The sequence below is a fragment of the Paralichthys olivaceus genome, chromosome 19 (assembly GCF_024713975.1).
Source record: "Paralichthys olivaceus isolate ysfri-2021 chromosome 19, ASM2471397v2, whole genome shotgun sequence".
Lineage (NCBI taxonomy): Eukaryota > Metazoa > Chordata > Actinopteri > Pleuronectiformes > Paralichthyidae > Paralichthys > Paralichthys olivaceus.
In genome coordinates, this window is record NC_091111.1 from 12,320,307 (window position 1) to 12,333,952 (window position 13,646).

The 13,646-nt window shown below is 39.5% G+C and overlaps 2 protein-coding genes across 5 annotated transcripts; both read right to left on the minus strand.

Annotated features, from left to right (window-relative positions):
- Positions 1-62: 62 nt before the first annotated feature.
- Positions 63-3,344, minus strand: LOC109636194 (required for drug-induced death protein 1). The gene is made up of 2 exons (XM_069514572.1): positions 2,732-3,344; positions 63-503 (listed from the first exon to the last, which is right to left on the minus strand). The coding sequence occupies exons 1-2, from the start codon at positions 3,020-3,022 to the stop codon at positions 372-374; spliced, it is 423 nt and encodes a 140-aa protein (XP_069370673.1). The 5' UTR covers positions 3,023-3,344; the 3' UTR covers positions 63-371.
- Positions 3,345-3,475: 131 nt separating this feature from the next.
- On the minus strand, positions 3,476-13,360 carry si:dkey-119f1.1 (Structural maintenance of chromosomes protein 6-like). 4 transcript variants are annotated; one of them, XM_020097787.2, is made up of 27 exons: positions 12,987-13,360; positions 12,504-12,642; positions 12,203-12,338; positions 11,554-11,659; positions 11,126-11,262; positions 10,785-10,846; positions 10,580-10,660; positions 10,101-10,202; positions 9,838-9,957; positions 9,604-9,702; positions 9,217-9,363; positions 8,904-8,992; positions 8,621-8,785; positions 8,249-8,427; positions 7,856-8,057; positions 7,509-7,623; positions 7,199-7,359; positions 6,717-6,852; positions 6,543-6,623; positions 6,291-6,461; positions 5,957-6,094; positions 5,622-5,767; positions 5,351-5,476; positions 5,120-5,225; positions 4,435-4,587; positions 4,151-4,248; positions 3,476-3,912 (listed from the first exon to the last, which is right to left on the minus strand). In XM_020097787.2, exons 2-27 carry the CDS (start codon positions 12,630-12,632, stop codon positions 3,816-3,818), a joined length of 3,282 nt encoding a protein of 1,093 aa, XP_019953346.2. In that variant the 5' UTR covers positions 12,633-12,642; positions 12,987-13,360; the 3' UTR covers positions 3,476-3,815. The 4 variants fall into 4 exon arrangements, with proteins under 4 accessions (XP_019953346.2, XP_019953349.2, XP_019953345.2 ...); XM_020097790.2 differs by having other exon boundaries at positions 12,769-13,360; XM_020097786.2 differs by having other exon boundaries at positions 12,504-12,646; positions 12,987-13,358.
- Between the last annotated feature and the right edge of the window lie 286 nt (positions 13,361-13,646).

Sequence of the window (13,646 nt, forward strand, 5' to 3'; positions counted from 1 at the left end):
AGCACTAGGTCTATGCAGAGAGAAATTTACACCTTTGTCTTTAAAATCAAGGATCTCAAAAATGTATTTATATTCATTTTATTTTTACAGATATGGTTAAAAAGTGTAGCTATACTATAACAGACATCATGAGAACACATTATGAGCAACAACAACAGCTTTTTCAGTAACAAAAATTAACAATCAGCAATTGTTGACGTTTTAATATATTACAAGAAATAACCTTTTGGATATTTTATTTTTGATTGAAACTTGTAAAAAAATGTTATTTCAGATACAAATACAAATATTATCATTGACATTGCTGTTATATACACAATAGCTTGTAAGAAATAAAAAAAAATAAAACAAACAGATTCGGGTGCATCAGCTCAGGTTCTCCCTCGGTGAAAGTCAGGGACAAAAGTAGCAGCCACGGTGATTGGAGTGGAGTAACCCAGAGCAAAATTGTAGAGACCAAGCATCACACATTTCCACGTGGAGCGCAGAGCTTTGCCAACATTCTGCAAAACAAAGACAACAGCCTCAGATTAATTCTGTAGATTTCAATCGTCATTGTTAGAAAATCTGCTCAGCCATTCAGAGGAGGGGGCCATGATGAACTGACACAGATGGAGGCTGAGTCACTAATTTGGGATTATGTCGCCGTTCATTTTAATCACAAAATCTTCAAATGACAACGTGATTTTCACAGAACTAGGTCAAATCAATATTTTTATGATTTTTCAGGATCTGAATTAGAATCAGTTCATATCAGTTCAGACTAATCCTGCACACATGTTTGTTTAAGAACAATAGCACAGCAGGGAGAGTGTTTTTGATTGTAACATATAAATAAGGCGTCCCATGGACACCATTGTCTCCTCATTGAGCAGGAAATGGCTGTCCGGCTGAGGCGGAGACAGGAAGACAGATGTTTAAGGAAAATAAAGCAAAAACAATCCTACTTTCTCAATGTGGTTTGTAAAAATAACTCTGCTCACTGTCTCAACTGAAAAAATAAATGAATAAGTCAATAAATTGACCTTAAGCCAAGACATATTTTGTAAAACTTTTCCCAAGGTTGAGAATAAACTTTCAGACTGTAGTTTTATTTATGATTTGTTTACCTTCATATTTTCACAGATTTATATGAGCCATGACTGATAAGATTCTGGTAAAGTTCAGCATAAACACTAAAGGTCACTTATAAACCAACTATTGTGTTTGAAGTTACATTTAATGAACCATTTCCTGCTTCATATCTCACGTGTGTCAGGAGATATAAAATCATTTGTTGAGTAAACATATTGTCAAGGGACCAACCTGCTCATGGCAATAATTAACAAATGGTGATTATCTACTTGATCACGTTTATAAAAACAATTTATGGCATAAAAACATTTATATTAAACAATTTTTTTTAAAAAGATTAATAAACCCAAAAACCTTTCCCAATAATCATCAGTTTATCTGAATAATTACAATGAGGACAATTCTGCCATATAAAAAAAAAATCATTAGAATATATATGAATTTATTATTATATTTATTTATTAAAAAACACTGCTTTCAACTTACCCACAGTGGAACTGCAAGAGAAGACAACACATTAAATTAACTTAAGGTTTGTCTTTAAAAGTGAAAAGGTAAGTAAATTACAGTACCATATTATAAAAAGTGCATTTTAGTTCTGTTCACTGATTAAACATAAAACAAAATAATTATTATCAGTCAAGAGGAATTTAAAATAAATCCTACTTCCTTAATCTCCTCTTTATATCTGACTCACCAGGGGAATAGAATATGTTACTGCACACCCATGAAGACACACATCAGTTTGGATGTCGAGTCTAATAAACGTGTGATATAAAATAGATTAACTATAGTTAAAGATTAACAGCAGTCTAAGATTACTTTATGATTTGTTTCCTTGACATTTTACAGCTCGTATTCCCAGCAAAGCCAACTACGCAGATTCTGTTTTACCCATTTCCTCATCACTCACTTGTGTTTGGGTTATAAAGCAAACAAACAAAACAAGGAATTCACCTTTTACAGTATTTATTTTCAATCACAAGAAGAATTGATGTAGCAGGTACACTGTCAAATGACCCATGCAGGAAAGAGTGAGGACAGACAGGAAACTGAACACCCAGATTTGATCACTACTTTTTTCTGCCACGCTGCAGTAATCTGACGCCAGAAAGATGACAAGAATGAAGCTTCAAGGCTCTTTAGTCGGAGTCATCTCTGGCTGTGCTGATGTGAGCCCAGAAGTTATAGGCCAGTAGTCCGAGATGAATGAGAACAAAGCTATATGTGTATGTGATGATTCATATGGTCTGGGGGTAATTCCTGATCAAGCACGTATATTTTTTCAGATTATAACATTTAAGTGATCTCTGTTTTAAGATATTCAGCAATTACCTCAATAATCAGAAACCTCGGCCAGATTTTTATTTGGTAATTTGGGATGATGATGCAGCACAGAACACAAAGAGCCCAAATAGCCCACATGTGCGAATTACAAATTTCAGGTTAATTTACAGCAAGAAGATGGATTTTTTCCCCAGTTATTAAGATTCTATTAGAACAAATTGAGGCTGATTGATGCCATATTGAGAAAATCTGAGTCACATTTGGACTTACCCGAACAGGGGCTACAGAGAAAAAGACAATAGAGCAGATGAAGGATCTCTATACTGCATTATTCAACATGTTAAGAAAAATGTGAAATTAGAATACTAACCTTCTTTACTTTTTTGTACTTTTCCTTCTTTCTTTTCTTCTTCTCTTCCTTCGCCTCATCATCCGTCAATGGCTCATACCTCTCCGGCAGAAACGCAAAGTGTATTTCTCTGTGGCAACTCTCATGTTGTCTGCTGTTGTCTGCCACCGACTCGCTGTCAGTGGAGGAAGAGTCCTCCGCACAGTCCACATGTCGCTGGTACTTGCGTGCGGCTCCTATGCTCAGAGCCTCACCTGATGCTGCTGCTGAGTTTCTATTAAACAACCTTGATGGAAGAGATTTAGGCTTCATGTTATCTCCTCTTAGCCAGTTCTCAGGGATATAAAGGAAAAAAAGTACCACTGTTCCTGCAGGAGGTCAGGTATGTTGTCAACAGACGTTATATGCATGAGTGGAAGTGCATTTCAGTGGACCGCCTTGTGTGGGAGATCTGGCACAGAGCCCTTAAAGGTGCAAATCCTTCCTCACATGACTGACCTCAATAGGTCTCAGGGTTTCCGGTTGAATGTTTAAACGAAGATCTAAATCAAAATGACTTTTATCCCGTGAATAAGAAAAGCTGAAAAGGGTTGTGTGTTAACTCTGTCCTAAAACCTTATCAACAAAAAAGGAAAATGAAGTATGATCTATTGAAAAATTTACAAGATATTAGCTGAAATCTAAATTAAGTGGAAAAACTCCACAACACTCTTGCCTGTATCCTGAAAAATGTTTCTATGCATTAAAAAAAACACCAAAACTGAATTTATCTAGGAACATGTTTGCTTTAATCAATAAAAAGAACAACTGAACAAGCCATTCGGTTATTTTGACAAAGGATATAAAAAAATACCCTCCCCCCACTAAGAATTTCAGATTCACGTTTTTGTGCAAAAAATTCAATACAGAAAGACAATTTAAGACAATTATTCTTGAATATTTACAGCTTGAACTAAACCTAAAAAATGAAGCCAACTTGCTGAATAAAGAACATGTGGCTGCACTTACTAACAACTGTTCGCTGAAAACTGGAATCAATGCACAACTGTGTCAGACTCATGGAGGATCTTGGAACTCAATCTTATGTTAAACTGAGCCAGGAACACTACTGGTCCATGTCTTGATCTGCTGGTGCATTGTTTTGGCCACGGTCTGGGTCTTTCATTTGCAGGATGCGGATGATTTTGCTCACAGGAAGTGTACTGTAAAAAAAACAGAGGAAAAGCAAAGATGACTATGTGGTCGTACCTTTGAGGTTTATGCTTCAAAGGCAAATTCCCTTTCCCAGGCAAACCATCACATGACCTTTGTTCCTGAACGGATTAGTCTTATCATAGCTCATTTACTTAGTTAATATACAGTAACTAAGTCAATAAATTAGAATCTGGGTGGTCAAACTGCTTTGATATACAAACAGAAGGATGTTGTATTAGTAATTACCCTGTGCTCTGTGGAGTGAGGAATATGAACTGTCTGTATCGTTGGCCGCTTGCCACCTTCAGCATCATGTCCAATGATATCCTCCTGTTCACCATGTCCTAATTAATCAAAAAAGAACAAAACAAAGCAGATACATTGTTTAATAAATGAGGCTTAACACCGGCAGACAGCAGTGAAGGACCTTGTATTTTAATTGTCTATTGTATTTGCTACTATACTTCACAGTTGAGGGATTTGACATCCACAGGGATGTAACAATGCCAGTAAAAACAGTCTCTCGTTACCATGTAAACATCAAACTCGTCGAGGCAGCGGAAAGGCGCCTCTGTGATGGCCCAAAGAGAGAGCACGAAGCAAACAGTGGAGAAGGAGCGCTCGCCTCCGGACAGTGAGCGCATGTCTCTCAGGTCTGTCTTGTTTCCCTGGCCGGGCTGCACCTACACAACAGGAGATGAGGAATCAGTTTTGTACAAGAAAGCTTTGTTGTGAAGCAAAAGTTAATGACTTGCTTTATTGTTTAGTGAGTCCTTGATTAAAATAGAATTGCTGCCTCTCACTGTTACAATCTATTTTGAACTTTGATGTAAGTAGAGCTGCGTTCAGATATGAACTCAAATGTCAAACGTCTGGAAAATTGGGTCCTGACATTTTACAGAGATTGCCTTTCATGTATGAAAAATGCAGCAGGATATTTTACACACGTTCACAATAATAATAAAAGTCAGGCGAGGGGTGGTGTCTGGGTATAGCATACTGGACGAAACACCACAGGTGGAAAGCACACTGACAACCGGTGTCTGTCCTCATCGCCCAAAGCTCCTGAATCTGTTGCCATCTTTGTTGGCATCCTCTATGTGTATAGCATCCTGACATAATTGTATTCTTCCAGTTTTGCTTTGGTGAAGTGTCAAAACCGTTGTCAACACGGCCACTCGTAATTTCCCCTGACGAATCGAAAGGTTCTCTTACTGAGATGGAGAGGGTTTCGTTCTTGTGGTCAAAGGTCATGCTTCCAGTGTATCCTCTCTGGGCCAGCATGCTGTCAAAGTAGTATTTACAACGGGCTGAGAGGAACCTGAGACAAGAGACACAGAGAGAAGAGATCAGATGAAGGGGGAAAGAGGAAAGCATGTTATAAACAAGGGGGAAAGCCAGGGTCATGGTCAGGTAATTTATTATCTTTTTGATTTGACAACTCGCCTCCTAAGCTCAGCGTAAACCTGGAGTCTGTGGTTCATGACGCTGTCGAGGCTTTTGATGAAGCTGTTGAGGTTCTTCATTTGCTGTGTGAGGTTCTTGTAGTTCTCCAGAGCCTCATGGTACTGTCTGCATGTGGAATACAGCGAAGAGAGAGGAAGCTTTACATGTTGACATGAATCAACTTATGTTTGGTTCAATGACAGCACTGCAGTTTGCTGACAAGAAAGCCTCTTGCAAGTTTTTATTTATCACAGGGGTAGAGGTAAGTTACCTCACAATCTCCTCACGGTCTCCTTGTTGTTCCTGCTGGGTGGAGATCTTAACCTTAAGACGGCTGATCTCACTATCCAGACTTCTGGCTGTCCGACGCACTTCCAGGCGCTCTGCACAGATCTCTGAAGCCTTGGATACAGATGCCTGAACCACAGAGTAAAGCAATAAATCAAAATGCATGTTAAACTAGAACCACACTCAGTAACACCTCCCTCCACTCAGGCCCCAAAGTATAAAAAAAGAAAAAAAGAATGTCTGTATTGTGCTTTTGCTTTAAGTCCTGTGATGAACTCATCTGTCTATTGTCACCCCTCAAATATCTGTTCATCAGACCTGAACTTCCTGTTCCTTGCTTTGCAGGTTGGCTTCAAGGGTCTGGATGTTACAGAGGTGGGTGCTGCGCTTCTCGTCGTAATGTTTCTTGTGGTGCTTGCACTTCATCACCTCCTGATCAGCCTTACTCAGCTCCTCCTGTAGTCAAAAAAAACTTGCTTTACACCCATTAAAAACTCAAGTAATCAAATGTGACTTCAGGCATCTTGTGTGCACGAATGTTAAATAAATAATTCTTCGTTAAGCATTGCAATGTTTTTAACCAAGGATGCTAATCGAAATCTAAAGTAAGTAAGTGAACATCATAAACCTTAGGCCTGGAGTATGACTGTACCTTGATAGGGTCAGCGTCCTCTGCGATGCTGTTGATCTTCTCTTTGTGCTGCTTGTACTCCTGCTCTGCCTTCTCGTAGGATGCCTTGAGATCGGTCATCTGAGTTCGGGCCTGGTCGTACTCTGCACGCTTGCTCGAGATCTTAGTGACGATCTCCTGAAGTTCCTCCTCCTGGTGGTGACAGCGACATTTAAACAGCAGCACATGGTGTGAATCATATCTATGTATACAACTATGTGGATCTGAACAAACCAGAGGGTTTAGGTCCTCTGACTGAGGCTCCTCCACGTTCTGTAGGTCCGTCAGCTCCAGCTCCAGTTTTGTGGCCCTATCCTAAATAATTCAAATAAACTTCATGAATAAATCCATCATCTCAATATTTCCAAATGAGATAATTACTTATTTGTAAGAGGTAAAAATAGTTACCATAGTCTTCTTCTGGTCTGTGTGAGCTCTTCTCCGCAGCCCTTCATTCTTTTTGAATTCATCATCTGACTTTCTCATCTGTTGCTCCAAGTGACTTGCCTGAGCTTTCTGGTTCTCCATCTCTCTCTGCAAATGCCTGAGAAGAAAGATAACAGACACAGTGAAGTAAGATAGAACAGTAAAGCACAGGTTTTTACAACCACTGTGTTGTTTGGACAAAAGTATTGGTTAGTTCTGGTGAAGGGAAATCTTAATGCTTCAGCTTACCAAAATATTTTGGACAATTCTATTCTTCCAACTTTGTGGGAACAGTTTGGGGAAGGCTTTCTGTTCCAGCATGACTGTACCCCAGTGCAAAAAGCAAGGTTTACAAAGATGTAGGTGGGGAAGTTTGGTGTGGAAGAACTTGACTGGCCGGCACATATATATATATATATATATATATATTTGCGTTCACACATGCACCCCACACAGACACACACCTGATCTCCTCCTCAACATCTCCTGAGAGGCAGTTGGCTCTGGTCTGTTCTGCAGTGTAGCTACGGTTATTGTAGATCTGATCTCCATCCTTAGAGAAGGCCAGGTTACAGTTGCGCGGAGGGTTTTTGTCCTGCATCACTCTTCGAGCCTCTGTGCGATTCTACACAGACAGAGACACACACACCAAAATCCATGTTAATGCAATATCAGCTTCATCGCTTACCTCAGCTTCACATAAAATGGCAACAAAGGAATTTATTCATTATCTTATTAATCTGGGACTTTTCTTGTGAAGAAATCCCTCGTTACCTTGATGAGTAGAATGCTTTCTATTCCTCTTTGATCAATCAGGCAGTTGGCAACAACTGGGTCCTCGATCTCGAGAGCTTGGAGCACCGAGGGGTATTCAGGGTGATTCACAGCCCTGACAACAGAAGTTTGTGATAGTTTAAACAAAATGTAGCATTTAATTATCTTGGACGTGATTGCACCAGTCTTCAGCTTGAGTTAATGTGTTGAGAGGAAGATGTGTAACTTTAAAAATAGTGGAGTATCACTCTGTGTAGGAGGGAAACTTCAAGGCTAATGCTTTCATTTCAGGCAATGTCCAACTAAAACTTAAGACACTTTTATATGAACAATGTACATGTCCTCACTTCCTCCTTGTATCGTGGACATGTGGGAGGAATTGGCTGGTTATGATGGCAGGTCTGCGGCCTCTTGGAAACACTTTGGCCATGAGGTCCTGCAGTACCCTCTCATCTGCATAATTGTCACAGGTGAAGGCCAGCATCTGCCCTTTAAGACACACTTCTATAGCCAGTGCCAGCTCCGGATCTTTCAGGCTAATGAGGTAACCTGTAGAGGGAAAGAAAGTACAATGCAAGACACACAATCAGAACGGTAAAGCCACCATCTTAAACCTGAATTATATAACATACATGTATATATACATATATAAATATGCTACTCCATTTCTTTATATATTATAGCTGAGAATGACTCATGGCCTGACTGCTTATCACATTACATGAACTTTTACATCTTACCCAGAGGTCCTCTTGGTTTGTGCTTGAACTGGCCCCTATTGTGGGCGTCCTGGATGGCATTAAGGAGTGCAGGCATGTGCTCCCCAAAACGCCGCAGCCGATTGGAGCGGCTGCTTTCCAGACTCTGCAAGTTCCGTCTAATGGCTTCAATGGACCTCTGGAGCACGTCGTGGTCTCTCCTGAAGATGTTTAGATTATGTTAGAGGCCAATTTTTTTTAATGATTCTACTGCTGAGTGGATTTTGTAGACTAGTGAGAACTTATCTGGAGAAATGACAGAATAAACGGACTGAAAGAGGGATTCATAAAGTTAGCTATGAATAATTATTTGAATGTAATTCATGTCTTTTGGTGATCCATCTGTTTCCTTACTTCATCTTTGATTGATCTTCCCTGGCATGGGTGCAGGCATGCTGATACTGGTCAGTCTGCTGGCCCAGAGTGGCAATCTGGTGTCTAAGGTTCTCCAGCTCAGACTGGATCTGCTCCATGTGCAACATCCTGGCCTGACTCTCTGCTCCCGTTTTTTCACTGATGCTAGAGAAACAAAAAAACGTGATAAAGACAATTAGATGAAAAGTAAAGGGGAGAAAAGAAATAATGAAATCATACAGATGGAAATAAAGATGGACAAGAAAACAAAGTGAAGTTGTACCTCAGCTTGAGATCGCTTATCCTCGAGGACAACTGAACCTTGTCCTTTTCCAGGTCTCTCAGGTTAGCCTTGCATCTGTGGACAGTGACCTGCGCAAAAAGCATCACAATGATAACAGGGACTTGAAACAGCTGTGCCCTGTATTATACCTGAAAACCACTGACTTCTAAATGAGAAAACAAATGCAAATTATATGTAAACGGTGATGGTGATAACATTCACACAACTTTTTCACTTGAAATATTAGCTTCATCAGAACTAAAAACATGTTAGCAATAATATAAAATTTGATAGAAGGGTCATAAAACCTGACCTCGCTGGACTTGAGAAGAGTGTTACGTTTCTGGGCCTCGGCCTTAAGGTCAGCACATTTGGGCTGAAGCTCCTGGACTTGCTGGGTGATTCCTTCCAACTGCTCCTGGATCTGCTTGTACTTCTTCTCAGCCTCCTCAATCTTGAGCTGAATGATTATAGATCAATAACATAGGGAGGTTAGAGGATAAAAGGGAGCTATGTGCAAAAGTTGTGGTGTTAGCCATCAAACAAATGTAGTATTTATTTAATAAATAGTTATTATAGATTTTGCAGACTTAATAATTTTGCGTTATCCTTATAAACATGAAGGTGTGTTTCTGTTGATGAGAAACAGCTGTAATCAGTTTTGAGCCTTGCTTTTATCATTGATAAAACACTATTGTACCTTCCATTCTTCAACCTTCTCATCATATTTCTTTGTGGAATGTCTGTCTGTTCGTAGCTTCTCCTTCATCGGCTCCAACTCCTTCTCCATCTCGGCCACCTGTATGAGTTAACACATTTGTTGACAGCAATTAATATTCAGATCAATCATCTATTCAGTAACTAATGCACTCATCCAGTGTCTCATGGGCAGAGGACTTGGTAAAGAAGGTACAAAAGGAGAAAATGATCTCACCAAGGCCCAAGCCATCTGCTTCTGTAACTCCTCTAGTTTAGTGTGCATTTCCTCAAGAGATGCCAGACTCTTGTATTGATCCTCTTTCTCTTTGTATTTCTGCTTCAGGTCTTTTAGGCACTGCAACAGTCACATCTTATAAATCAAGCTCAGTTGTCTTGTTATCCCGCTACAGTCATAATTACAGGGTGGACTAAAAACAGCAACCGTTTAGTACAGTGCAGTATTAATACAATAATAATGAACGTGAGACTAATTCTTACTTCGTTTTGTTGCTGCACCTTATCCTCTGTGACGTGCTTGGTGGTTTTGATGTAAACAAAGTCTTCTCTCATCTGCTCCAGCTGTGTGGCTTTCATAAAAAACTGAGCGATGGGAATGAAAATTAAAAGAAGAAAAAATGTCAAAACATGAAAAGCTGCAAAATACACATTAACAAGAACAGATGTTATGATTTTCTGCATTTTTTCCCTTCGAACACCAATTCTGATACCAGACATTCGTGTTTCAGCCGATACCGAGTACCGATGAGATATCATGGAATTTAAAAAAAACATTTACATAATGTATTTTAACAGCTGTATGTACAAACTCTACTGTAAGAACCCTATAGTGGAAGTGATTGTTATCACCATACCTCATGTTAAACCCTTTTCTGATGATGATATCATAACATCTCTACAAACAACACATCAAGATTTTCATTTAAAAATATGTGTCTTTATGATTACTCTAGACTTACCTTATACTTGTCCCCCTCTCCTTTGGAATGTAGGAAATATTTGCTCATCTCTTGAGTGAGAACTGACACAGGATTGTTGACCTTTGGAAGAAAACAAGGTGACAAGTTCACCAACACTGCAAAACATTTTGGTCACACAGGATTCCATTATGTCAAAGGAAAGTATAAGCAACATTGCACTGTATAAGACTTGCTTTGCTCATACCTGAATATTGAAATTGTCCAGGATGGACAAAAGCTCTTCCTTCTTAGTTGAGATAATCTGACCTACAAGAGGGGAGAAAAAAGATAACGAATCCTTAATGTGTAATGAGAATTATTCAGGCAGCCACAGTTGGACACTTATATTACAAGACTTTGACTATTTTTACTCTTAATCTTCACCAGTGTTTTGTAATTGTGAATAAATAAAATAAATAAAACACCTTATTGGTTCTTTTTTATTCATGATCAACCTTTACATTTGTTAGAAATATGAAACTATCTTGCTATACCTCTTCAAAAAATGCTGAAAATCAGACATCCATGAGCACCCATGGTTTTTACCTGACTTGTTCCGCAGTTTATATGTTCTCATCCCCTCTCGTGTTATTTTGAGGTCGACAGTGATGGCTGGACCATACACCTCGGGTTTGTAAGCGTCCCTTCCTTTGTTATGTAGGGTAATTGATACATCGGCTGAGCTGAGAAAAAGAGAGTGAAGTGATGCAACCTTTGAAAAGACAAGTTACTTTTGTGTGTGACGCTAAACTACATTTTTACAATTATGATGGGCTATGAAAGTAATATTTTCTCTAAAACAAAAGACAAAAGAAAATGTATGAATTGCAAAATAAGTGTTTTAACAAGAGGAGCTACAAGTTCATATTCATAAATTTTTCCGCTAACAGATAGGCCCTTAACGGCAACAACAGCCTTTCTCAGATACAGCACGTCAAAAGAGATTATCTATTAGAGTGTGGTAAAAGATTTACCTTTCTCCCTCTTTCACAAAACCTTTGAGGCACGATCCTCTGTTTGTGGCCTGTGCATTCCCACCTAAAGCAACTATGAGAGCAGTCAGGACGGCACTTTTTCCACCTGTCACAGAGGCAAATTGTGCACAGGAAAAAATGTAAACACTGCAATTTACAGTCAAACAATCCAACTTAAGGTTAACATGATAATTTATGGGGATGCCACAGTGTGGACATTTTTCTACCAGGTAATTATCTTGTGACAACACTGCTGTTACCGATCACCGGACACTTAACAAGAACAAAACATGTGTTGGCTCAGAGTCTGTACAGTTTTTACATAGTCAGTTCTATAATATTAGATTGTACTGTGAATAGCATCAATCTTCTGTTGAACTTGAAGTTGTGTGTTACATTGACTGTGGGGGTCCACTATTCATAATAACATAAAAGATCTATAAGAAGATAAGGATCCATTGTAGAGCACCCTACATCTACACTTTTGACAACTCCATATTTTTATTTGCAGTATGCTATTCACATAAGATTTCAGTTCCACAGGTTTCTCATAAAATCACAATCAGCACACCAAAGTTCTTTAAGCTGTGTGCCGGTGCTGTGCAAAAGTGTGATCATTACCCTGCACTCGTTAAATAGTTTTACTCACTTCCATTGTTGCCGATGACAAAGTTGACATTGGCACCAAATGTGAACGGGCCGAGGAGTGAGTGGCACATGAAGTTCTTCAGCGTGATGCTCTCCACGATCCCTGCATCACTCACCACCTTGGCAGCACCTTGCACCTAAACACAAGGTTTTCATTTTCCTGTCACTTAACTCCAGATCATGCCACATCCAGATATGTACACATGCTTTACAGCTGCTGTTTGGAATTAGTGATTCTCCCAAGAGCAACATATTTGCAAAGAAATGATAAATGTTCCTAACAAGACAGTGAGTGTACATACGTGCTTCAGCAGAGGATCATCGCAGTCATCAACATTTTCATCATTCTCTTCGTCTTCTTCTTCTTCCTGCGCAGGCCTGACCCGTTTGTTGACATTTTCACTGACAGAGCTGCTTTTCCTCTTCGACATCCTCTTCAACCTACCTGAGAGAAAATAAAGTGAAAGGAAACACCCACACCCCTGTTATTTGCATAGAGTCATACATCTAATCTCCGGCGATATCGTGTTACATTTCCTGGTTTCGTTCTGCTGCGTCTTCCGTCACCTTTATTTTGATAAAGTCTTTCCTCACAGCAGATATCCTTGACAACAACTGTGGCAAGTTACACCCGGGTTAGCCTCGCTACTGGACTAGCTTAGCTGGCTAACGACCTAACGCTACGTGTTAAACAGGAAGCTACACTTGTGTAGTCGTTGTGCTTGGTTTCTAATCGTTAATAAGATATTGAGACGACTGACACGTCTTTAGGAGGAGCTGCTCACCTTGTTGACAGCAGTCACACACACAACACAGCTGAAAACATGGAGAGGACCCGCTCCTCTCGATGGCTCGTAGGATTCGCGCTTGTCGCTTCTTCTTCTTCTCTCGGTTTACTCGCAGATCGCATACAACTTAACGTGCATACCGCCACCTACTGTACAAGAATGTGTAACACCATGTCATGGTGGAGCAACAGATTTAGGGATATCTAGTGGTGAAGTGTCATGTTGCAGCTGAATGCAGGGTGTAAGATTTAGGTGAAAGGGATCTATCGGCAGAAATTTAATGTAGAATAATCCTCATGATGTTTTCACTAGTTCATTTCATCTGAATTGTATGAATTGTAGTTTTCTTTACCCCAGAAAAGACCCTTTATATTTAAATACTTTATATTGACATCGAGGGGACCCTCTCTACAGAGGCCGTCATGTTTTTTACGTGAGGGGTGTTCAGCTGCAATATGCAATTTCAACACTAGATATCACAAAATTCTACACACTGTACCTTTAAGTGGGGATCATTTGATAGACTATCAAGAGAAAAGAGCTAGGGCACAGAATAATCAAGTCATCTAAGAAGAATATGTTTCTCCATGGATATTTCCAGTAACCAATGTGATTCTTAAAACTTGTGGAACAGAAGAGAGAATGGACTGAAAGGAA